Here is a 26120-nt window from a genome sequence, read left to right on the forward strand (position 1 = left end):
TCCTGGAGTCCAGGTTGAGCTGGATCTAGACTCAATATTGGATGGAGGCTGTTGTCTTGCCTTTTGGGGGAGGGATAGGGTACCCTTTGGTCCTGACAGTTTTGTTATGAGGAGGGAAGAAAAGTGGACCATCATCTGGGATAGAGTAGAATAGAATTCTGTAAATATGAAAACAATACAGCATGGCCGTGTGCTAGTGAGGAGAAGGCAGAGTGGACAGGGTCTGGTGCCTAGTGGAGGGACAGGCTGTGGGTGGGCAATCGTTCTTCATCAGGAAAGGGCGGGGAAGCTTTTCCTGAAAAGGGGGGGCAGGCAAAGGTCACTTGATGAGTATGTCCTTAGATTCTCATTTCTCAGTAAGATGGTAAGTGGGGTCATAATGAGAGGGTGGGGTTGGTAGGTCATGCACATCTCAAATAGGCATTTCCAGGGGGCTATTTACATTTATATTTTTAAAACACCATATGCTTTTGACCCCTGCATTGTGCTTGTATGAGCTTGAATACTCACATATGTTTATATGTGTGTGGAGGACAAGGTCGACATCAGGAGCTGTTGGATTTATTTTTTTGAGATAGGATCTCTCACTGGAGCCGAGAACTAGCTCATTTGCTTAGGCTGGCCAGCCAGTGAGCTCAAGAGATCCTCCTGTCTCAGTCCCTCTAGCCTCGGGATTACATGTTCAAAGAACGCACATATCCATGCCCTGCACAGCCTTTTCTTCTTTCTTGTGGATGCTGGGGCTGGTGCTCAGACCCTTCTGTTTTCTTCACAAGCACTCTGCCAGCTGAGTCACTACTCAGACCCCTCATCTCTGCTTTAAGATAAGCATTCTCCTCAGGCCCTACCCGGGAACTTACTTTTGCTGAATATCATTTTCTACTTCTCTCTTTGTCTTTCCATAAGACGATTTCCATAAGTGTGTGTAAATGTGTATTTGTACACGTGCTCTCAAGAGAAATACACAGCCAACATGATGTTTCCTCCAATGATTATCAAGGGAGAACTGGGGAGGGCAAGAAAGGCCAGCTGTCCTTTGGAGTTTAATAACCCGTGTGGCAAGGAGATCCTGTCCAAACTCACAGTGGAAATCTCAACTGATATTCTTTTTTGGAGGTTTGTCCAGTCCTAGGCATTACAGCACAGGGTAATGGATTTGATATTAGTTGGTCATTCCCGCCTCATTTGAAGAATACAGAGTACTCCATGGGCATTGTTTGGGTAATCTAGAAGGAGTTAAATCTGGAGCTGAAGGGTGAAGCCCTGTTAGGCTAAGCAGTGTCTTATCTTAATATTTGTCCTTCAAAGAATTCTTGGCCTTGGGGCAAGTGAACTGCAAGCAGGAGCCTGACCTGCTGGCTCCATCTCTCTCCCAGGGAGAAGAGAGGATGTTACCTGTGTTGACTCAGCTCACGTGACTCTTTCCCTGGCCTCCTTTAATAGCAGGATGATGCTTTTCATCCGAGATGCGGCCTCTGATAGCCCTTGCCTGAGCTGACTGGTCCTGGCTGGTTAAATCGGATGAGTGCTGACATGCTGTCACAGCGTTCTGGGTGAATGCCGAGGAGACCTTATTCGTTCATGACATCTGAAGTGAGGCTTGAACTTGTTGTATTTATTTCTCTGGCTGCCTCGGTTCTTGGTCACATCTTGGTCCGATGACTGAAAGATGGCAACTGTCCTCTTTTCTAGGCTAGTCTGTTTGTCAGAAATAGTTTTCCATAGTTTTAAATTTTCTCTTTGGGTGGTGATTGTGCAGCACAAAGGAAAGCCGCCCCACCCCCCTCTGCTTTAATGTAAACCTTGGGAGGGTATCTAGGGTATCGGCTTTGTTTCCAGGACATTTGCCCGTTCACTCTGAACGCCTGTGGTTTGCTCCGAGCCTCTTCTTGGAGGTCTAAGTTCACACTGGGTCTGGCTGAGCTGTAGACAGAATGTTGACTCCTGAATGTCTTTGACTGAGGAGTAGGAGGTCCTGTGGAGGTGCTACATGGCTCCAGGCAATCTCGACTTTTAGCCAAGGCCTCTGAAACTCCAGGACTTAAAGTGCTTGCTAAAGATCTCTGGTGCTGGTTTACCTACAAGGATCATTTAAAATTACCCGTATTTTCTCTCAGAGAGAACAAGTGTGAATACCTGTCCCGCGAGCTCTCTGCTAGCCCCTGACTGGTCCTCTTTTGGCTTTTCAGATTTCTTAGTTTTCTTCAGCCAGGACATGCATCTCCGCAGGGTCTTTGACCACTGTTAGCCTTGGACTTGCACTCTCTCACTATGAAGCAGGACCTTAGACAGGAATGACCTCCAGCAACCTGTGAGTCCCAGTCCCATGAGGGTCTCAGCAGGCATCCTTGTGTTATGACAGCTCCAAGCTATCAGAGACAGGACACAAGAGTCCTTCAGTAGTAGCTGCTCCACAAAGACTTTGTCTGCAATAGCCCCTGTATTTAAAGGGCAGCTCACACCATGGTTAGTGACATCCTATTGGACTCCTGGATGGTGACCAGCATGGTCTTTCACTCCTCACATCTGAGGAATTTGAAGCTCTGACTGGCAGACCACACTTGTGTGTACCTTAAAACTTAAAATCATTGCTTAGAAAGGTAGAAATGGTTTTCAGGTACCAGGATAAAAACATGTACATTTTTTAATCCACTCAGTGTTTATTGAGATCCCGATAGTGTCAACATAATTTTTTTTCCAGTTCTGATTTTGGAGGTTTTATTGTGGGAACCTCAAACTAATCAGCACGAAGAATTAAATACTTTGGGATGAGACAAAAGGGCTCACTAGGAATTCAGGTGTCTACTTCAGAATTAAATTCTAGCAGAATACTTGTAAAACCCAAGGGCAAGTATGAAAAGCTGTGTCTTTTGCTTCCAAGACAACATGAGCACTGTAAGAATTAGGATTAAGCATATGAAACTGTCTCTGCCTTTTGAACGTCCAGATGATTCAAAATATTTTTTTTGGCAAAGAAATATAAATTTTTAAAACAAAGGGCCGGGAGACTCTCAGGTACCTCTGAGGTGACTTCTGTGGCTTGGAGGAAGACTGGACTTCTGACTGAAGCATAACTGTCTTTGGATGTCTCAGTACACATAAGCAAGCGTGATTTAGGTAGCCGGGCATCCACATAGCAGTTGCTGATGCTACGAGTGAGTGCCGGAGGAGACAGAATAGTTGGCACAGGGCTCTTGGTTTCACTATGGTACTGTGAGCCAGAAGAAATAGAGATTTGTATCTGTCTGAAGGAAGAAGATGCTGTCGTGTGTGCCCCTCCCCCCTGCACTTCGGCTTGTACACACAAAGTATCCTCAAGATATTTGTAAGCATGGTCTAACAACATTGAGTCCATGTTGATTTGTTTGTGCTACTGTTTAAAAAAATACTGGAAGAATTTTGTTCAGCTGCTGATAGTATTCCATTGCGTGCTTTTGGATTTTTAAGGTAGATGCTTAGATAATTTAAAATATTCCTCTAAGTATGTAAAGGTGTAGGTAGCAAACTGTTTCTTCAAGTAAAGTTTTACTGGAACACTGCCACGCTCACAACTTGTATGCTGCTTTAAAAAAAAAGTCTACATCTGTATCTGTGTGTGAGAGGAGGGGCGACTGTGAAGGATAGACGGGGCCATGAGATCCCTTGGAGCTAAAGTAGAGATGTTTTGTGTACTGCCCCACATGGGTACAAACCAAGCCCTCAGGATAGAACAGCAAGCGAGCACTGAGACATCTTCCCAGCCCTCCATACAGCTTGGTACAGGTGCATTCTGGTTGTGTCAGCAGAGCCAAATGTTCCCATGTTGTCCTTTGGCCCACATTCCTAAAAATAGCTACTGTCTAGCCTTCCACAGATGATAGGTGCTTCTGCCTTAAGTCCTGATAGTGTGTCTCATACAGTGCCTTTTTGAAGTCTGCTGGGAGCCCTGTTTGCAAGGAAAATATCTATTGATTAAACCAACAGCTTCCTTGTTCCTTCCTCCCTCCCTCCCTTCTTCCATTCCTCCCTTCCTCCGTCCCTTCTTCCCTTCCTTCCTTCCCTCCCTTCTTTCCCTTTCTTCCCTCCCTCCTTCCCTCCCTCCTTCCCTCCCTCCTTCCCTCCCTCCCTCCCTCCCTCCCTCCCTCCCTCCCTCCCTCACATCTTCTCTGCCTCCCTCCCTTCTTTCCTTTCTTTTTCTTCTTTTCTTCCTTTTCTCCACTTCTTCCTTTCTTTAGTTCCTTCCTTCTCTTTTTAAGATAGGTCCGGGCATGTGTCCTAGCTGGCCTGGTACTCACCAGGTAGAACAAGCTGACTTTGAATTTGCAACAATCTTCCTGCCTCAGTTTCCTGAGTTTACAAGCATATATCTTGATATTTGGTTTAAAGAGCCCCTAGGGTTAAGAACACCTAGGGAAGGAAAGATTTTCTTGGAAGCCATTTGAAAAGAACTGAAGGGTTTTTTTTCCCCTTCCGAGAAATCACATGAAGCTGGCCAACACAGCTGATGACTTCTAACGCTTTTAACTTAGGCTTTGTGGTGACGTGGCAGCTGGGTTGGAACCTTTGAAGGGCCGCCATGTGGACAAGGCTTTGGGTTGTGAGACAGGGAAACCTGTATCAGGACCAATAAGTTGCTTCAAGAACACATTTTAGTGTAGAAATCACCCTGTGCCTAGGATGGGATTCATGGTGGTACGTGCCCTGTCATGAGATGTTCAGATAAAGCCTGAAGGACTGTTTGGTACCTTACAATCCCATCAATGCATGAGAGATGACTAGGAAAGCCTCTGGGGTCCTACTTCAACTTTGAAATTGTAATGGCTTCTCTGGCCCAAATTTGGTGTCTAAGGTCAGATTTGAGTCAATTTATTGTGGGCGATTTTCTGAAAATATAATTCTGGTCAGGTTAAGGAAGTCCAGAGGTGGGGTGGGGGTGGGACTGGACAGGCTGACTAGGCCCTGATCCCCTTTGGAAATTTTGTGGAGACAGTGGTAGGATAAAGGTGTTTTCAGAAGACAAACTGTCACTGTTGTCAGTTACTGCCGACATCTCTGCTTAATGCTTCAGGGCTGGGAAAGAGGAAGGACCGAATGGCAGGATATTCCACACACAGAAGACAAAACAGAGAAATAGTCTACAGTCTAGATTGAGATCTTACCGTAGAGAACAGGCACGTTGAGTTAATGAAATCTCAGTATAATTGTGTTGTGTTGTAATAGGCAGCCATAGATATTGAGTGCAGCCATGTTCCAATAAAACTTTATTGTCAAAAAAAAATAAACAAAACAGTGGGTCAGGTTTGGCCTGTGGGCCATTGTTGGCTGCCCCTCACATGGAGACTTTGAAAGTTATGATTGGCTAGAAAAATATCAGTTCCAATTCTTTCATGTTTCAGGGAAATGGTAAAATGGAATGTTCAAAGTCACGTGAGAACTGAGCCAAGATTCAAAGCCACAATGTGTTTTTGGCTCAGTGCCCAATTGTGCACCACGGTGCCACCTCAGCTGGCCTGTTAGATTATAGACTTGGGCTTTTAAGAAAGTACCCTGTGAATGACAGAATTTCCTCTTCAGGGGGTCCGTGCACAGCGATGGTGAGAGCTCAGGCTATTTTTACACAGGCGACCTTCTCTCCCCACAACTGGTCCTAACTTCCTCTTTGATGGGCCCCGTATTAGAAAAACAAAATATAGGTTGTAGGAATTCATATGGACCGACGATGCCCATGGGTTGTGAGAAAGAAATGGGCTCCCACAGCTGCGTCATAGGATGTGATCACTTCAGCTGAGAGTGCCAGGAGATTTGAGACAGATGTTTTCAGACATGCCGCATGCCTAAAACATTTCCAGGGGTCGGGCTGCAAATAGTGACTTCATAAGCGGAGAAACGAGAAAGTATTCGAGTTGAGGACACAGGAGTTCATTCACCACTAGGTGCAGGGCCAACCCCCTTTGCGTTCCATCTGCCTGTCGCGGTTGGCTCTCTAATCTGCCTTGCCCTGGATGTTGCTCTTTGTCTGCCCGTGAATAAAGTGCAGCATTGTGGTTAGTAATCCCACTCCACTGACTCGACTTCAAATGTGGTTTTGGAGTGCATCCCGGAGTTCTGTTTGTTAAGCTTCCTACTCCTGTTTCAGAGACACTAACTGGATAGAGAGCAGCTAGCAGATCTGGCTTCCCTCTGCCTGAAACCTGTCGGGCTGTGGGCTCTCTCTTTCCCTCTCTTGCCTTTTTCTTTTCCTCTCTCTCTCTCTCTCTCTCTTTTTTTTTTTTTTTTTGGTTGAAAATTTTTCCAAGGCAAGTTCATGGCTACTAAGCTGACGTGTCTGTTGTTCTTTTTCTGTCTGCCTCTGCTCCTAGTGAGTAACCACACTGGTCGCATCAAGGTGGTCTTCACTCCGAGCATCTGTAAAGTGACCTGCACCAAGGGTAACTGTCAGAACAGCTGCCAGAAGGGGAATACCACGACTCTCATTAGTGAGAACGGCCATGCAGCCGACACCCTGACAGCCACGAACTTCCGAGTGGGTGAGTTCCTCCGTGGTCCCTAACTGTCTTTACCTCCAGTCGGTCTCTGAGGATACGGCACTTGGACATCCTTCCTCTCACATGGCTCTCTCTGCTTGAACAGCCTCCTATCTCTGAAGATGAATGTGTTGCTTTTATGAGGTCTTTTAAGTTGCTTTTTGAAATATTTTTTTTTTCAGCCTGAGTTTTTGGCTTCTTAGGGGATTGGCAACTAGAATATTTCCCCTTGTGACTTAGCATCTCCCCAGCTGTGCAGCGATGGGAAGGAACAGAGTAGATGAGACAAGGCAAGTTTCTAGGTGAGACCTGAATGTCTGACTTGCGTTGCTTAGCTTCGGGTTTTAACAGCTTGTTGATAAATTGGCTTTGCATTCGATTTGACTCCTGTAACCTGGAACGTTGTAGTGAAATTAATAGTTTTCACGTCATAAATAATGAGAGCCCTAATTCTTTTTCTCGAAAAACTGTCAACATCTGGACCTTGGTCTAGGAAGGGTTGTAGCCTTGTTTCTTCTGCCACGTATCTACTCTGTATCACGAGACAGAATTATAGATTGATGTATAAGATGAATTTGCACAAGAGAGACTAGTGGATTGCTGTCAGCCCACAAAAACTTTAAATATAAACTAGTAGTTACTGGCTGCATAAATGGGATTTTTTTTGCCTCTTTGAAAATTCTGTTTCTTTTCTGCATTTTTGTAAGCGGAGAAAGTCCTGCGGTCTCCTGAAGCTGTCATAGTGCCATGCCATCATGCAATACAGTATTTTTGTCACTCAAAAAAAGTCTTTTATTATTTTTTGACCAATTATGGCTTGCCATGTGTACTCAAATAATCCAGACACCCACGTTACTTTCTGAGTTACTCAGAAGAAAAACTGAAATGTCAGACAGATAATAACACTGGCTAGATCTGGTCTTTTTATGGAATATTGCTGTTTAGTCTTGGGAGTATGCGTCGGAGGCATGCAGGAAAGGGATGCTGTTTCACACGATTTTCATCAAGACAAAATGTGAAGGGCAGCCTGAAGCCCTGCCTGGTGCGTTGGTTAGTCTGTTCCGTTGTGGAAACTCCAAATGAGGCTGAAGCAGTGTTATTGATCATCTGTACTTGGAAAAATAATAGGTGCCCCTGGATATGATTGAATAGGGTATTGCCATTTTCCTGGCTATGATTGGGGTACTTGGGAACATTTTAAGGAGGATTTAGCTATTGTATGCCAAGTGGCACAGAGTGCTAAGCAGGTCAGGAGTGTACTGAACTGACGGATGATCCGGCAAGTAAGTGAACTGGAGTCTTGGTTTTGTTGCTGTCCAGAGAGTCCACAGGGCATGCCATTTAGGATTTTGGGGACCCGCTTTTTCTCATCCCCAAAGTAAGTCAGATGATATATAGTGACTCCCCAAACTCACCTCTAAAACCTTACATTGTGAGGGTTAGTTTTCTATTTATTTCTGTCACATTGGTGATTCGATGTAGAGCCATGCATTTACTAGGCAAAGTGCTCAGCTGCTGACTCACATCCTGACCTGTCTCATGGCTTCAAAATCAGCAGCAAATAGCATTAGCGTATGACGTTTTCTCTTTCTGTAAACAAGGAGAGGAAGGGAGAAAACAATTCCAGACAGGAGGCACTGGCCCCGGGTGCTTTGCTCTCATTTCGTTTTTTCCTCTCGGGAGTCCTTTCTTGCCGCTCTCTCCGTCATCTTCAGTGCTGTCTGTGCCTCCCGGCACTTATGGCAAATGTTTACGGTAGCAATGACGAAGTCGTTGAATGGGTAGTCTTTTTCTTTCTTTTTTTTTCTGCTTGCAGCATATTCATTTTGAAACTAAATATTTGAAGGCATTGAGAAACAGAGGAAGTCTGCTTGTTAACGCACGCCACACACTTTCCTTTTTGGCGGCCGCCCAATTGTTTAGGGGCAGATTACACATAGCTCATTCAGAATAGAACATACGGCACAGTTACTCGCAAAAGCAGTTCAGAGACAGCCCTCAGCCCTCCACCAAAGGACTGGCGTTGCCACTTAACTCTTCAGAAGCTTAATTACAGTTTAAAATTTTTTTAAAAACTCTATTTACAATGAGTTGCTGCACAATGGAAACCCTGAGAGGTCTTTCCTTTCATTCCAACATTATTTTATTCTATTTCAGCTCAAATATTAGCAGGTTTAAGGGTCATGTTCTATAATTTATTTCTATTGAAAAGAGATGGCTTAGCAAACTTGTAAAGTTCATGTGATCCTTCAAAAACAGAAAAACTAAAAAAAAAAAACCCATTTGTGTACTTTGGTCTTTTTGGACTTGATTGGTGTAATATGCTTTTATTATTTATAAAGAGTAGTTTTCTGATTTATTTTCTCTCCCTTTGTACTTTTGTATAAGGTCATGCATCTTTTGACAGAAAGTAGTACAAATTGTGGGAAATTCAAATGCTCATCGCTTGCTAACAACTGGTTCTGGCTTTCCATATTTAAGGGTCCTAAAGGGGTTGTCCTGGCATGCTTTTCTGAGGAAAGCCACATAATACAAGTTACATTCGTGGGCCCTGTGGCCTCTGTTATAGCGCTTCCCGTTGCTGCTGTGTGGGGATGCAGCCAGAGACAGTATTTAGGAGAACAGATGCTGTGGCCCAATGGCAGTTGGAATGCAACATTTGTCTGAAGTTTAAGTTTGTGGATCCCTGCCCCGAGTCAAAAAACTATCCAAAGCAGATCACATGACATTCGCAGGACACCTTGCTGAGATGATCCGCAGCAGACAAAACTTATGACATTTTCCTGATGGTCTTCGGGTCTTTGAAGGGAGGGGAACTAATCTTACTGTCACCCAATTTTTGCACTAAAGGAATAGGCACAGAGGGTTACGTGTGATGGGCCTTTTAGACACACAATCAGTAGCTTAGCAGAAAGTGGAACAATCTCTTTACGTCATCCGTAAAGACGTCCCCGGAGTCTGACTTCAGTGCGTCAGAGGGACACCTTAGAGAACCTCATGGAGAATGTATATATTATCTGAGTCTAGGACTAAGGCTCGAAATTCTGACGTCATTAAAGCTGAGCTCTGGTTCTACACTTCCTCTGTCCCAGGTTACCCCATCTACCCCAGGCAGGCCCTAATAGGCGTGCAGAGCTCTGTAGCGGGCTATGCCTTGGATCCCTTCTTGCTTCATGCTACCGCTGGGTTGGCTTTCTGTGCTGTACTGACTACGCCTGGGGCTGGCGGATGTGAGAAGCAGCAGGTACCTCTCTCCTTCTCTGGGCATGATTAAACCTAAAATCTCTGCCCTTGAGTATTTATTTAGTGGGAGAATCCGGAAGTAGAATGTCTGTTAAAAGAGACTTTCAAAGTGAGGCCTCTGGCCCAGGGCTGTAGAGTTCTTCTTGCCTTAGAATGCACAAGGCCCCTCTACCAAAAAAGAAATAGATCCATAAAAAAATTTTGCAAGGGGTAGAGCGAGCCACCCCGTAGAGGTGATTTTCAAGGGTTGTAGCCCTTCTCTGGCATAAACTTGCCATGCGCATGGTAAGATAAGATGGAGTGTAGAAGATGGGCATCGAGTCATAGTGTCTAGAAAGCAGATTTCTAATTATACTGTTGTCCCCAGTGACAGCAGGCTCATCTCTGTTCCCTCTTCCTTTCATTTCTTTCTTTTGAAAAATGAAAACTTACCTAAAGGTGGGTGGGCTGACTTTTTCTGTTCAGTGCTGCTGTATCAATGGCTTCTGTGTGTGTGTGTGTGTGTGTGTGTGTGTGTGTGTCAAGCAGAATATCACAAACACTGCCAAACTGCCATCTCTTATTTAGACACGGAGAAGGTGGCAGTATTAACTGCTCTGCCCTCCGTTTATACCGTGTCGTTTCTCTAGTATTTAGAAAGGACTCTTGTCCCACGAGTACCCCGTAAGTAACTGCAGAAACATATCTGATGATTTAGAAACCATGTCTCCCATCTGCTATTTCATTTGAGAGAACGCAGTGGCGGTGGCTATAATCTGCAGATGTGAGATCCAGAGGCGTTTGTGGCTTGCAATAACCCTTCTCATAGTGTCTCATTCCCTCTAGCTCTCTCGTGTTGCCTCCTCTGACATGTATTAAATAATTACACACAGAGCAGGGTACTAGGTTTTACATGGTGACCCACCCCGCATTCCTTCCTCGGATCGAGCATGAAGTGGCTATGCATATAGCGGGGTCCTAGGTTTTACACGATGAACCAACCAGAAGGCTACCGCTCTAAGGAGGAGAAGTTACATACAGAACTCTAAACTGGGGTAGCTCATGCTCAGCAGGAGGCCAGAGAGGAGATGAGGTGTTGCTTCCATCTGGTGGAGGATATTTGGAGAGGGAAGTGCCTCCATGTAGCCCACCATGCTGTTTGTGCTCCTCAGTGTATTATCACACAGGGGACCAGCGAACTCTGCCTGCTTGACGGACATGGGCTGTGAAACTCTAAACACTGTCAAGTCTTCATAGAAAAATCAGTGAGAGGCAGGGGAATTGATGGGGGATGAAGGATTTTTCCGCTAAACTTGGTGTGAAGACAAAACGACAGGTGGTCCTGGGGAACTGGGAATAGTTTGTCTTAGCAATAACAAATGATGAGTCTGATGGGGTGGGGGGACTGATTGTGTCAAGACTGTGGGGTGCCCTGAACTTCAAACTTGGAAATTTGAACTTCACTCTCTTACTGCTCACTAAGGAAAAGCTCCAGGAAGGTTACGCTGATGTCTGTCAATCATGTCGAACAAGAGAAAGAAACACGTTCAGTTTTCTGGCAAGAAACTGGTGTTTTTGGAGGGTCACTTTGTGAACAGTCACCCCATTCGCCCCGTGCTCTGTGTTGGAAACGTCCCCATCTTAGAGCTCAGCCGTCGAAGATTTGGGAGGGGAGAGGGGTGAGCAATTTGTGCTGCTGAATCTATTCTAAAGTTTCTCTTCCCAAGAAGGGACCAAGATGACTCTCAGTGAACCGTTAAATAAACTGACAGAAGAGTTTAGGGTGGGGAAGCAGATTTTTTTTTCTGGTAACTTTGTTCAAATGCTGAGCCATTCATTCTCTGCCAGCTGTGTTGTGTTGTTCCCCCCAAAGTTCATCTATGAAAATTCCTTGGGGGTCATCGGGAGACTGTATTTTCTTTCCAATAAATTTAATAATAGGGGTACCTTCCAGGTTTTAGAGGCGATTCATTACAACAGTAAAAAAAAAAAGTTGCTTTTCATCTGGGCAATGTAGAATGCCTAGAAACATGTCAAAGAAACCACTCCAAAGTGTGTTTATTATTGACAAAATATGGTAGCACACACTCTTAATTCTAGCACTTGGGGGGCAGAGGCAGGTAGGTCTTTCTAAGTTCAAGTCCAGCCTGGTCTACATAAAGAATTCTAGGCCATCTTGGGTTGCATAGTGAGACTCTGTCTTGCACAACAGCTATATGTGTATCTATCTATTTATAATTATTTTATTTGCTAATAATAAACCTTATAATGTAGGATATTTCTGTCTTTAAACTTTATAGTACCCTTAAAGGGCTGATAGTCAAACCTTAATTCATTTAACATATATGGTGAATGTGTATTAGGTTTTAGGGATATATTTAGGGATATATTTTAGGGATATATAAACAAAACAGGCAAACTCCTTCCTCCCCCCCACAATACTAATGTACATGTAATATGATATATAATGTGGCTGATGTGTGGATGAACCTTGAGGACGCTATGCTAAGTGAAGTGAGCCTGTGACTAAAGGACAGGGTGCTTGTGAGGAGTTGTGGGGTTCATGGAGGCAGAAGGAACATCAGTATTGTTGCCAGGGTGGTGGGGAACACCACTCCTCCAACAGGGCCACACCTCCTAATCCTTCCTAAACAATTCTATGAACTTGGGACCAACTATTCAAATACATGCGCCTATGAGGGCCATTCTATTTCAAACCACCATCTATAATCTGCTCTCTTTCTGTCCACCCCTCTCTCTATTTTTCCTACTATAATATATGCAGTTATAAAAAAAAGTCTATTGTAAGATACAGTACACATAAAATGCCAGGTAGTGGTAAATACCATGAAAGAAAGTAAAGAGCAGAAAAAGAACAGAGAGTGGGAAGGGGTAAAAGCCCGGGCTGCTGGTTTGCCAAGGCCTGTGAGGTAAGATGACATTGGAGCAGAGACCGGCTTTAGGTTCTGTGAGGGAGCATCCATCACAGATGTTGTTGTCTACGTGAGCCTGCCTGAATAAAAACATAGTGAACATTTTCTCTCATACAATGTGTTTTAACTATATTCCTTCTCCTCTTTCAACTCCTCCTAGATTCCTTCCATTTCCTGCCCATCCAACTTCATGTGTCTTCTCTTCCCACAAAACAATCAAACTAACAAGCACAATAAAACAGGAAAAACAACCTGAAAACACCCCACAAACGAGCAAAAAACAAAACAAAACAAAACAGCCCACAAAACCCCCCATCACCACCAATAAAAAAAAATTTCAGAAACTGAAACAAAAAGAAAACCCAGTAAGATTTTAAAAAAAATAACAATCCAAAAAGTGTGTGCGCACGCGCGCGCGCGCACACACACTAGTTTCTGTTTGTACTGGCCGACTACTCCTGGCCTGAGGCCTGCCCTGGAGCATGGTTGACAGACCCAGTGACACTCAACTAGAGAAAACTGATTTTCCACGTATACATTGCAGATAGCTTCTTGGTCAGGGGTGGGACTTTGTGTCAACTTTTCCTTTCAGTGCTAGGACTTCTTTTCTGGTGTAAACCTGTCCAGGTCTTATGTGGCTGTCACAATCTCCATGAGCTCGTATGTGACTCTGTCTTGTTGTGTTTGGATGACACTGCGTCCTAGGAGCCAAGTACCACCTCTGCCTCTTCCAATAGTGTGCATAGACCCTGAGTCTTGAGTAGAGAGGTGTGATAAAGACATCCCATGTAGGGCTGAATGTGAGCCTGGTTTTTTTTTTGTCTGGACCTAAAGAATGCCCAAAAGGCCTGCCTTAGTAGCCTTCATTCGAAATCAGTCTGTCATCTTGGGTTCAGTTTCATGAACCTGTGTCATGATTATCTGAATCAGATTAATGTCTGTGAAGACCAACCTTCTACACAGAGGACAAAGGCAAGCAAGTCTTGTCCTCTAGTGGAATGGAAAGGAAAGGAAAGGAAAGGAAAGGAAAGAAGAAAGAAAGAAAGAAAGAAAGAAAGAAAGAAAGAAAGAAAGAAAGAAAGCGAGCCTTGCAGTTATGATAGAAGGAAACTTGGTGATTTGCACCAGAAAGTGAAGGGATTCCATACATAAGCTTCACAAAGTGGGGCCATCATCTTCTCTAACTTTCTTCTATATAGGGTAGGTCACATGTCATTTGGGGTAAGCCGGCTTTTAAAATGGGGGGAGGGTTATTCCTTTGTGGATAAAGTGTGCGTGTGTCTGTGCGTGTCCATGTGTGTCTGCGTCTATGTGTGTAGAAGGTCAAAGGTAGGTCTGGTTGAAGAAGAAATTCGTGGAAGGGCAGCCGGGCGGTGGTGGCGCACACCTTTAATCCCAGCACTTGGGAAGCAGAGGTAGGCAGATCTCTGTGAGTTTGAGAGTAGCCTGGTCTATGAGAGCTAGTTCTAGGACAAGCTTCAAAGTTACAGAGAAGCCCTGTCTTGAAAACCAAAACCAAAAGAAAACATAGAGGCAGCAGGCTAATATTGCTAAGTAACATCCAGAGATAACAGGTCATCTTTGGTTGGAAAGGAAGATGCCCAGGACTGAGAAGGTGGCAGGTGTCCCTCTGGTAGTATCACAGAGTGCATCTGTAAGCCAGGACAGTTTTAAAAAGAAACCTTTCATAGAGGGAGGGCTCAGCTGTTGACTGTGTCGCATGAAAAGCTTATGTGACTCCTGGGTCCTTTCAAAGCCACAGTGGCCCGTCAGAGAGTGGAGTGGGTTCTTTGAGGTGCTGTGCTAGAGCAAGCTAGAGTAAACAGCCTGGTGTCACAGTGTGGGGCCTTTCTCGCCTTGTCCATTTGGCCGGCTGATGTGCTCTGTGCTTTGCAGAGCTCTTGGGGCCTCTATGGTCTTCTGCTGCCGGCTCCTTTGCATCTATTTTGACTGTTTCTCTTTGGTCATGCTTGATGCTTTACCTCTGCCAAACTGAGCCTCTGGGATGCCAGATGTCCTTATTTCCAGGTCCTCTGTGCCTCTGCTCCTTCTGCTCAGACGTGTCTCCCTCATTCATTCTCCCCAGCCTAGTGCCTCTTTCACTTCAGACAGGTGCTAGCCGTGTTTCGGTGTCTCATGGTTCCCCTCTTTGTTGGAATGCCTATTTATTCACTGTCCTTGGAGCCACTTAGAAACAAAGACTTAAACTTAGTATCCCGGGAGCCAGCAAAGTACCTCGTTGTGGTGATGCTCAATGAGGTTTTTATGTCCAGGGCCTGTGCCATGGAGGCGTGTAATGGCCATCTTAACCTAGTTGGTTAATTCTAAGGCAAGGAACAATCACAGAAGGAAAAGACCAGTTGAATCATCTCTCTATAATTTAAAAGAGACACACACAGAGACATATGAAGAGAAATGGAGACAGAGATGGACAGAGAGTCAGACAGAGGCACCCATACACAGAGACAGAGATGGACAGACAGACAGATATATATATATATACACACACACACACAGTGCATCAGAGACAGAGATAAAAAGACACACAGAGACAGACAGACAGTCAGAGGCACACACACAGACAGAGAGACACACAGAGACAGATATGAACAGACACAGAGACAGACGAACAGAGATGGACAGCCATATGGGCAGAGATAAAGGCAGACAGATAGACACACACACATATGACACAGAGGGAGACAGAGAAAGACACAGAGAGATTGAATTTCATTCACCAAAGATACTCAAGAAAAGACCTTGTCTGGCTTGGGAAGCACCATCAGTGGTATAGAAGTTGCACATGGCCCTGGACTCAGTCTCTAGAACTGGAGGAAAGGAGCAGTATATCCCCTTTAACTCTTTACACAGAGATACTTCTCCCACACCGAGAGCACAGTACTTGCCAGTCAACTTTTGTACTCTTAGTTCAATATGGATTTCCAGCCCATTTCGCCCATGAAAAAACCAAGACATTTTAGGCAGACCTTTAAGTTTTCTTTCAAATAGTGCTATTATTTTCTCTCCTGTTGCACTTCTAGTGATTCATCTGACATGTGGGGTCTAGTTCATGTGTTCTATGAACTGGCCAAAGGACCCTAGTCTTTTTCTCTCCCTGGTTCTCAAGTTCCAAGCCATTAAAGTGATGGGATCCATGTTGAGCTTTAGGAAGATCCTGAAAGTCTAGTGCGTCTTGGATTGGTGAAAAGAACGGTATGCTTTTCTGAAGAAGGTCCATCCTGTGCATACCTTGTAAGCTCTGTCTCCAGTGCTGCAGAGTAGAGGCTGGGTCGGGGAGTGAGTGCACTCATGCTCCTGGCTCCTGGAACCTGGATCAGGCATGCTGCATGTGGTAGTGGTCCTTTTGTGTGTGTAACAGCACAACAGGAGCAAGAGAAAATCAAAGATCTATCTTTTGGTTTCCCCTTCCATTCTGCCTCCTGGTTCAGTCCATCCTTGTTTACATTTAGCCTTGCTGAGGAAGGTCTTGAGTTTGCACAGAGCACTGTCCTGTGTCGTTATCCTGTGGTCTCCATGACATGCCTTTCTGCTTGGACCTTGTGTCCTTTGCAAATTTCACTTGCTTACACAGGAAGTACTTGCATGTTGCCAAGCCCGCTGGCAAAGGTGGACGAAGTCAAGCAGTGTAATACATTCTGGAAGCCAGAGCTGTGGTCAGAAGGAAAAATCATCAACCTGAAGAGATGGGAGCATCTCCAACAAGGACCGATTATTATGGTCATCAACTTGAAGAGATGGGAGCATCTCCAACAAGGACTGATTATTATGGTTGCTCGTGCTCTGTATTCTTCATTCTACTGCCTGTTATATAACTTCTAGGCTTGGAGGCTACAGTAAATTTAAGGATGTTGGACATGATACAGCATATACCAACAGCATATATTGGCATAGGAACTTGCCTCAATTTTCTATCTATTGGCTGTGTCAAGCATTTATACCATTTTTTAACAATCAAGGTACATATATATATTCTTTTTTCTAAGCGGAAAATGTATTTGTGCATTACTGGAAAAATGTCCTGGAACTGACATCACAGATGATGTGGAAATGTTTTTGGGGACAGCCACACAATCATCTTCATGCTAAGCAGTCCAGGGAAATAAAATAACTACCAAATGGGAAGAATAGTTAGAAGTTTGCGATCTATTCCTTCAAAGTCGTATCACAAATAAAGGAAATGGAAGTTCCAGCTGTCCTCTGTTGCCAACTTAGTGTGGTGTTGTCATTGACACACTTGTTAGAACTTGATTTTCTCTGTAGAGCTGAAGGGATGGCTTGCTGCTCAACTTCATTTTCTTGACTTTAGACTCAGGCAGTAATTGCTGACAAACTGGCATGGCTACATGTTGGCCTCTCCTGAGAGCTGGTGGAAGAATGTAACCAAACCTAACACCAGCCTATGCAGCTATGGAAGGTTTCTTTACTCCGAAACCAAGCCTGGGACGCCCAGGAGAGTCAAGAAGAATTGGTTCCGCGTGGCAGGGACGTTCTGCGATTTCCTGATGCAAAAGCTTGACCTATTTTTCATCATTTTTTTGTTCTCTCTACGAGGTGAGAGGAAAAAGATGCTAAATTTTTTGGAGTGAGGAAAGTAGACCATTTCCCCTTCCCTGACAAATTAGGAAAAACACTAGAACATTCTTAGCTAAAATCTTATTTAGCAAGATTAAAATTTGTCCCCTTTTGCTACTGCATTGTCCCTTTCTGAAGAAAGTGTGATTTACAAGGCCTCTTCTTGTGGCATTAGTAACATCTTGAGCCAGCTGTTTTATTGGCTGTACACAGGGGGTAATTAGAAACATCTGAGAATCCCATAGTATGCCTAGAGCACCGTGACATTGAGCTAAAAAGACAAAGAATATCACTCCAAACACTCCAAAGCTGGGTACTTGGTAAATACATGGATTCCTCATTAAACCAACAGCGCTTGTGGGATATACCATTTTTCAAGGATAAGCCAAACTCTTTAGGCTGAAAATATTCTTTCATTGAAATATTCTCATGGCAGAAATCATTGCCTTATTTGGTAAATGACCCGTGACTCTGCTGCCCATACAGTAATTATTATTTCCCTAACTGTCAAACTTCATCATATTATGGACTGGTTTCTGCCAAAAATACTTCTTATTCTAACCTGGCAGTGGCTTAAACTCTAGAATTCCAAGGGAGGTTGTTTAGGAAATTAACTCTTACTATCATCCTGCATCAGGGACCAGTAGTGTCCAATTTTCCTTGTAGTTGATTCTGGAAACCAACTGGGATGCAAGACCTTGGGCTCCGGTTCAACTAGTTTTGGAATCGGACCTGCTGTACTGGTGACTGAGTTGGAAGCATTGGGGTAACACGGCAACAACAGCAACGCCTTTCATCCCCAGCTTGCCTTCCTTTAAGACAAAATGATCTGGTGGGACCTCATGAATGAGTGTTCCTTTCCTCTTCGTTCACAGATAGCAAGAGCCTAAGAGAAGTCAGTGTTGAGTCATACTGACAGACTCTGGGCAGATGAGCCTGGGTTTAAGTTGGAGGGCACCCCATAGTCTCTACAGCTTATCTGTCTTTGTGTATCGTCTCTGGGCATGCTCCTTGCCCTTTCTGAACTGTGTGCATCACTGAGGGAATGTGTTTCATTGCTTATGAAACCATTGGAAGGAGAAGTGGATTCACCTGAGAATGTGTGTACAGGATTGCTTTCCAGTCCTTGCCTCTTTTTAAACCCTGAATCATAGTCTGGTTAGGCTGTAAAGCAGTAGTTCTCAACCTGTGGGTCCCGACCTCTATTACAACCCTCTGTCTTCAAGAATTTTTACATCGTGATTCAGAGCCATAGCAAATGACAGTTATGAAGTAGCAGCGGAAATAATGCTATGGTTGCAGGGGCATCACCACAAATGAGGAACTGTATTAAAGGGTTATGACATTAGGAAGGTTGAAAACCACCGTTGTAGAATATCTGGGGTGTTTTCATGGTAGGGACATGAGCTTGCACCCCAGGTACTCTGCATCAAATGTGTATTTTGTTAACACAGATAGGCAATGGTCGTTCCTCAAGTGCTGTCTATTTTTTCTTTTTCTTTTCTTTTCCTATCCTTTCCCTTTCTTTCTTTCTTTCTTTCTTTCCTTCTTTCCTTCTTTCTTTCCTTCTTTCTTTCCTTCCTTCCTTCCTTCCTTCCTTCCTTCCTTCCTTCCTTCCTTCCTTCTTTCTTTCTTTCTTTCTTTCTTTCTTTCTTTCTTTCAGTCCGGGGTCTCTCAATGGCCTGGAACTCTCCGACTAGGCTAGGCTGGTCAGCCAAGTCCCAGGGATCTGTCTACCTCTGTCCCCCTAACACTAGTGTCAAAAGAATACTCAACTTTTCTTTGAGAACAAGACTGTACTCAACTATTGTGTTACATGGGTTTTAGGGAGTAGACTCTGGTACTGAGCTTGCGAGGGAAGCCTTTACTAATTGATTGTCATCCCAGCCCCCACAACCCTCATTTCTAAGTTCTCCAAGACCTTACATAGCAAGTGTTAGAAGTACTTATTATAAGTGATAGAAGTGCTTATACAGACAATAAGATGGTGTTGATTTTCTCACATTTTCTGCCTCACTTGTGTCTCTTAAATCTGAGATTTCCTTACCTTGCCTGGTGGCCTATCGGAACAGTCCCACCAGAATAGTTCACACTGTGGCCTACTGCGCATCCTTGCCGCAGGAGATGCTGTAGGGCATGTCCTCTCTTGTCACCTTACTGTTTCAGCATGATTTGGTGTGCTTCTTCTATGTTCAGCATTTTTCAGAAATCCTACCACACCACTTAAATGCCATGGGTCATGTGTCAAACTCTCTTGTTTTGATCTTCTGTGTTCCAGCAGAACCAAGCAGTTCTTTAGTCCAGCCAATACCCTTTAACAGCAGAAGGGCTGTTCCTGTCTTTTTCCTCAGTTTAGGTATGTAGCCCAAACCCCCAAATGGAAGTCTAGTTCCCAGAGCCATGTTCTACAAATGATAATTGCCCTTACTGAGGCATTCTGATGTGAAAGACGATCCTTTTGGTTTATTAGTCATGGGACAGAGAATTGATTTTTTCGGGAAGAAGCAGAAAGGGAGAGATTTACAGTGCCGTCCTTGTGAGTGCCACCCACCAACACCCTGGGATTACTGCTAAGCACCTTAATGGTGTCCAAAAGTCCACTTTAGAGATAAGGTAACAGGGGCGCTTGGATAAAACCAGCTGCTCCAAAGCCATCACTCTGCAGTGGTCGTGGTTTGATTTAACACAAACTTCCTGTGCTGGTCCTGCAGACTGAAAGTGCCGAAATTTCTACTCGTGAACAAGGAGCTCGAGAGTGTGAGGGTTGAGCACGGGAAAGTTAAATTAGCAGAAAATGAAATACAGAACAACTCAAGTGAATAGCAAAGCGGCACCTTACCCTTCCTACACCCTGCTAGCCCATCGGCCTTCTTCACTTCTGTCCGGCCTCTTTCTCTTTCCTGGCAGTCTTTATTCACCTGTCTCCAGCTGTCATGGTCATCGTTGGTGTTCGTTGACATCCTTCCTCCCTTAATCCCCTTGACATGTGGGAAGAGGAGGAGCTGTTTGTCATCATGGCGGTTCTCATGCTGGATAGTCTTGTGCACCCCCTCCTCCTGCTCTCAGAGAAGCATTTGGCAGTGCTAAGATGCACTTTTCCTTTCCAGACTTGAGCAGGCGATTGGCTTGTGGCTGGCAACTAGCGGGCAGACATTGGCGTTAGGGGTCTAAACATCTTACAGAATGGGACATGCCCTACAGACGAGAACTTATCTCTGTGTAAGTTCATTTCCTATTGCTGTGATAAAACATCACGGCTGAGTTCATTTATGAAGGAAATGTGTCTAATTGGGCTCAGAGTGCGAGAGGATTAGAGGGCACGTTGGTGGGGCAAAGGCAGGGTCGCAGGAACAACCGGAAACTCGCATCTAAACCTGCAAGCAGGGGGTAGAAGGAGCACAGGAAATGACAGGAAACCTTCGAAGCCTTGAACCCCACCCTGCTCTATCCCACAGCTCCTTCAACAAGGCCACACATCCCAATCCCTCCCTACCAATCCTATCAACTAGTGACTGAGGACTCAAACATAGGAGACCATGACGACTCTTCTTGTTCATTCTACCACAGGCTCCAAACGTCCAGAGCATCACAGCTGGGGAGTCCTGCTCTCCTGCTCTAGATGGTCTTTTTTTTCTTTCAAAACAGCTAAAACTCCTTATGACACTGTGTCCATGTCAGTGGAAAACCTCCCTCTTAACTTCCGATAGCTGTTTAGGTGAAAGTTCCAAGGGTTTTTGCCTTAGATGGATGCTTTCAGGAATGATGGTGGGGCTGACAGGCTCAGCTGCCCTTGGATATGTGCAATTTAATCAGCCACACTAGACTCCTGAAGGCTTGATGCACGCTCAGGGACTTACATGAGACGATGGTGCCGATTCTCTCAAGAGCACCACTGTCAAAATGGGTTGAAATGTCTCATCGGGACTTCCATAGTCAGTTTTATTTTATCTTATTTTATTTTATTTTATCATGGGCCCTCTTTGGAAACTGCAAGGAAAAATAAAGAGTTGGACAATATCCAGGGGACAAATGTTGCTAATGTTGTTAAATGTTGTTAAAGAGAGAGGGTCTTATTCTGTAATTGTAAGTGAATTGATGCCCGGCTTTCAGTGCTTGCTGTTGCTCTGTGGACACTCAGGTGCAGAATGCCTGCATAGCGACTAGCAGAAGAAGAGAAGTCCAAGTGTGGTTTTCAAAAATACCATCATTGCTTGCTTAAATAAACCTAGCACTTTGAGAGAGTACATACTTGTTGTTATTATTTTTTGAGACAGGGTTTTGCTATATAGTCCTGGCTGTCTTGGAACTCACTCTGTAGACCAGGCTGGACTCGAACTCACAGAGATCTGCCTGCCTCTGCTTCCCAAGTGCTGCTATTAAAGGCGTGTGCCACCATTGCCTGGCCATCCTTGTTTTTTTTTTAAGCCAAGCTTATTCATATATTTTGCCAAGTTAGAAGGAAAAGTGTTTTTTTTTTTTGGGGGGGTCAGATACTGAAAACTGTACTCCAAACTTGTTGAAAAAAAGGAAAAAAAAATTGGTGGTTCAAATCCCTGTAGTCTAACTGGGCAGTAATACAGATTGTGTTCTGTGGGCTCACTGTGGGGTTGACACAGCTCGAGACAGCAAGAATGAGACCTTGCCCTCACCTGCTTGTAAGTTGCGGAACTGTTCTTTTTTGGTTTTGGTCACCTTGCCTGGGATTTTGGAATTTGCACAATTATGTCTTTTTTGCTTTTTTTTTTTTTTAATGGAATACAAACTCTTAATTCCATCATCAGAAAGCCTCTGTAAATTAATGAGTATCTCCATGAGAATCCAGTCTCATAATTCACATAGCTTGCTGGCTCTCTGGCTGCCTTTTCTTTTCTTTTTCTTTTTCTTTTTTTTTTGTTAAAGAGAGAGGGTCTTATTATGTAGCCCAGGCTGGCTTCAAACTCAGGATTCTTTTGCCTTTGCCTTCTAAGGGCTGAGATTGCACATGGGTGCTATTCCATTTGTTTTCCACTCCAACGATAAACAATCTGTTTTCTAAACATATTCTCTTTTGTTCATCCATTCACCAACTGATGAATATCGGGGCCTTGCCCCCCTTTTGGTGACTGTGACTAATAGCGCTGTGAGTAGTGGAGATGTAACACCTGAGTACTCCCTTTGAACTTGTGGGTGACATGCACAAATTTTGACCCCCCCCCCATCTGAAAATCCAAAGTCTGAAACGCTCCAATATCTGAGCTCCTTTGAGCATTGATGTGAGACTCAAAAAGATTATGTTTGGGAACACTCAAGAGGATTTTCTCGCTGGGGATGGCTACAATCTGATGAGGATGATATAAATCCTCTAAAGCAAAAACAAACAAACAAAAAAAACAAATAAAACAGGGGTCTGAGGCCACACACTTCTTAAGTGCATGGGTAAGAGGTTCTCCGTGTGTAGCTTGAGACAGCTTGCTGAGCTGTAGAGAGCTCTGAGTTTAGCTTTGCCAGAAATTGCCAACCTGGTCTCCCTGGAGACCCTGCTGTTTCTGTGGTCTTCTTGGCAATGTTTCAGCCTGCATTTTCTCTAACTCCGTGGACAAATGCTAATTTCCCTCTGTTCTGATTAATTAGCATGTGATAGCTCATGGCTTTGATTTGCATGTCTCTGATGACGGGTGAGAGCAAGCATCTCCTCATGGGCTCACTGGACATCTGTGGGTCTTCTTTGAAGGCCTGCCTGTTCAGGTCCTTTGCCCAATTTTGCATTGGTTTGATGTGGCTGATATTTTTTTTTTTTTTTGTAAGCCAGCATTTCCATTTTCTAAGCTCAGTACTTAATTCCAGCGCCCTGTACGACTGATATTGATTGGGAATCTTTGAGGAGATCTGCATTCTGGTTTTGGTTTGGCCCTCTTACTTGGACAAGACTCATTTTGTAAATCTTAATTTCTCCATCCCTAAGGAGGAGTTGAGGGAGTGGAGACAGGGGCTTTTCTGGCAGCCTCCGAAGCCTATTACCTTGCCGGTGCAAACCCCAATTCTAGGGAGCCTCATGGAATAGGAACGGAGGAGGCTATCTTGAGTATGGTTTATTTTATTTTCTTCTACACAGACTTTCTGTGATTTCCAAGTATGCACTCTGTGTTCCCTTTTTGTACTTTTTATTTTTGGCTCTTCTTTCAGTGTGAATCAAAGGATGGTTTTGTAGAAGTGCAGTGATCTATCGTGTGGCGATGTGTCATCAACCTGACAGGGTTGATCAGAAAAATCGAGGCCTGGAAACCTTGGACAGGCTTACAAATGACTCTATATTTTTCTTACTTAGAGTTTCAACTCCAAGTTCTCAGAAGAGTTTGGCCCAGACCAGAATGACTCCATGGTGGCCTGAAGGAAGCACAGCTTGTCTGGAGTGAGATGAAAGGACAGATCTGGGCTGGGCCAGTAGGTTGGAGAAGGCTGAGGTTTCTCTTTTCTTGGAATTGCAATGTGAATCTGCGCTCTATGGATTGCGCTGGGACCCCATTATGAGTAACAGCACACGGATGGTTGACAACTAAGAACCCGAGCCACAGTTATCTAAATCCCCCTGCTAGGGCTGAAACCTTCAAGAGCCAGATTTTCAAGTTGAGGAAAGCATTTTCATAGTAATTGAAAGGGTAGTTTTTTCCTGATACATCTTTGAGTTCATTTATCTCCTGCCAATTCCCAGGGCTGTCTTTATTTCTCTGGGTTAATACCGCCTCGATTCTTTTTTCTTTGAGTAGAAATAAAGAAAAGGCCAGACACATGAGCAGTCTCCAAGAGTTAGAAAGTCCTGTTTCCAACCCTGTGTTGAGAGCCCACCCTGCACTGGGTTCCCAAAGATGGCAGTGGCTTTAGCTCCCTGGAGGACAGGGGAGAGTAGAGGAGTGAAGTTGGTTCTTTGCTGCTCCAGCTGCCTCTTGGAGGTTCCCCGGGGTCTTCTGTGTCCTCACCCAAAGCCACAGATGCTGTCAAGAAGCACTCTCTGACCCCAGGGGTCTATCTGGGATTCCTAGAACTCTGCCTACATGATGGTGGTGGTCGTGGTGACAGCAAAGTCTATCCCTGTTGGCTAGCTTTTAACAAGTCATCTTCTCCTCTGAACCTTCTAAGTGGAGAGATTATGGGTGTGTACCAACATCCTTTTCAAAGATTTTCTATTAGATTATTTTCATAAATATTCCCATTTGAAGACACTTCTCTTTTTAGATGGCCCTTGTTTATACCAAAGTTATAGCTAACTAGATCTGAAGGCAGATTTTTTTTTTAAAGAAATTGGTTTGTATTGCTGGTAGATTGTTTTTTAATTTTCTGAGAAATCACCATACTAATTTCCAAAGTGATTGCTCAAGTTTGCACTCCCACCAGCAATGGAGGAGCATTTCCCTAATTCCACATCCTCTCTAGCATAAGCTGTTATCAGTGTTTTTTTATTTTGGCTGTTCTGACAGGTGAAAGATGAAATCTCAGAGATGTTTTGATTTGCATTTCTCTGATGATTAAGGATGTTGAGTGTTTTCTTGGGTGTCTTTCAGTCATTTGAGATTTGTCTGTTGAGAGTTCTCTGTTTAGGTCTGTACCCCATTTTTATTGGAGTATTTGTTCTTTGGATTTCAAGTTTTTTGAGTTCTTTGTATATATTGGAGATCAGTCCAATATGACTTTTGGGTATATACACAAAGGAAGTTCAATCATACCACAAGTACATGTGCTCAGCTATGTTCATAGCAACATTATTTGTAATAGCAAGAACTTGAAAACAACCTAAATTCCCCTCAACCAAAGAGTGGATAAAGAAAATGTGGTACATTTACACAGTGAAGTACTACTCAGCAGTAGAGAATAATAACATCTTGAAATTTGCAAGCAAATGAATGGATCTAGATAAAAACCATACTGAGTGAGGTAGCAAGGCCCAGAAAGACAAATATAATATGTATTCACTCATAAGTGGCTTTTAGACATAAAATGAAGAAAAACCAGCCTACAGTACACAGCCACAGAAAACCTAGACAACAAAGAGGACCCTAAGAGAGGCATACATGGGTCTAAATAGGAAGAAGAAAAAGACAAGCTTTCTTGAGTAAATTGGGAATGTGGAGTCAAGAAACAGGGTAGAAAGGTGTAGGAGAGAAAGGGATAGGAGTGAAAAACTATGTGTAACACAATAAAAACAATTAAAAATTAAAAAGAAATTGACTTGCACACCATTTCAAAAGTAAACTTTTTTGAATAAATGATGCATAAAAGGAACAAAAGGCGGGATGGGTATTGTTCTATCAAATACACGTCTTGTTTCCATTTCTGTCCTGTGGGCCCACAGCTCTCTTTCTTACAGACAAATGTGGATTCATTTGTATGTCTTCTAGAATAGTCTATATTGGCAGATATATAAACACATCCTGAAGTTTTCCTAATATATTACTTACTGTACTATGACATGCTTATTTACCTAGCAATTAGTATCCACACCCATATATCTGCCTTGCTGTTTTAAAGGCTATATTATATTCAATCCCTTCATATATTATGACTTATTAAGCCAAATTCAATGGTTAGAAAGCTGATTTTCCAGGTTTTTCTGTCATCCAAGCTGCAGCGCACTGCACATGTCTTAGCATAGGTATTGGTGACTTTTCCTGCCACTGTGACCAAATCCCTGGCAAAGGAACCTTAAAAGAAGGCAAGAGTTGATTTTGGCATGCAGTGTGAAGGTACAGTCATGTCAGGAAAGGAGTGGTGTCAGGATCATGAAGGGGCTGATCATGTTGTATACATAGTCAGGAAGCAGAAGATGATGCTGGTCTCAGCCCTGGGACCAGGTCATGGAATGGTGCTGGTCACATCTAGACATGGGTCTTTCCACCTT

At 43.9% G+C, this 26120-nt stretch overlaps 1 protein-coding gene across 4 annotated transcripts in view; it reads left to right on the forward strand.

The window, feature by feature from the left end:
* Positions 1–26120, forward strand: part of Ltbp1 (latent transforming growth factor beta binding protein 1) — a 374464-nt gene that overhangs the window by 162833 nt on the left and 185511 nt on the right. For 3 of the 4 annotated variants that reach the window (XM_050162976.1, XM_050162975.1, XM_050162977.1), the window contains exon 5: positions 6339–6506. The exons of the other annotated variant lie outside the window; for it this stretch is intronic. In XM_050162976.1, the coding sequence (XP_050018933.1) occupies positions 6339–6506 (168 nt within the window). The remainder of the gene's footprint in view (positions 1–6338; positions 6507–26120) is intronic. 4 annotated transcript variants of the gene reach the window in all.

The sequence above is a fragment of the Alexandromys fortis genome, unplaced genomic scaffold (genome assembly GCF_014885135.2).
Source record: "Alexandromys fortis isolate MF-2015 unplaced genomic scaffold, M_Fortis_MF-2015_v1.1 scaffold_148, whole genome shotgun sequence".
Taxonomy (NCBI): domain Eukaryota; kingdom Metazoa; phylum Chordata; class Mammalia; order Rodentia; family Cricetidae; genus Alexandromys; species Alexandromys fortis.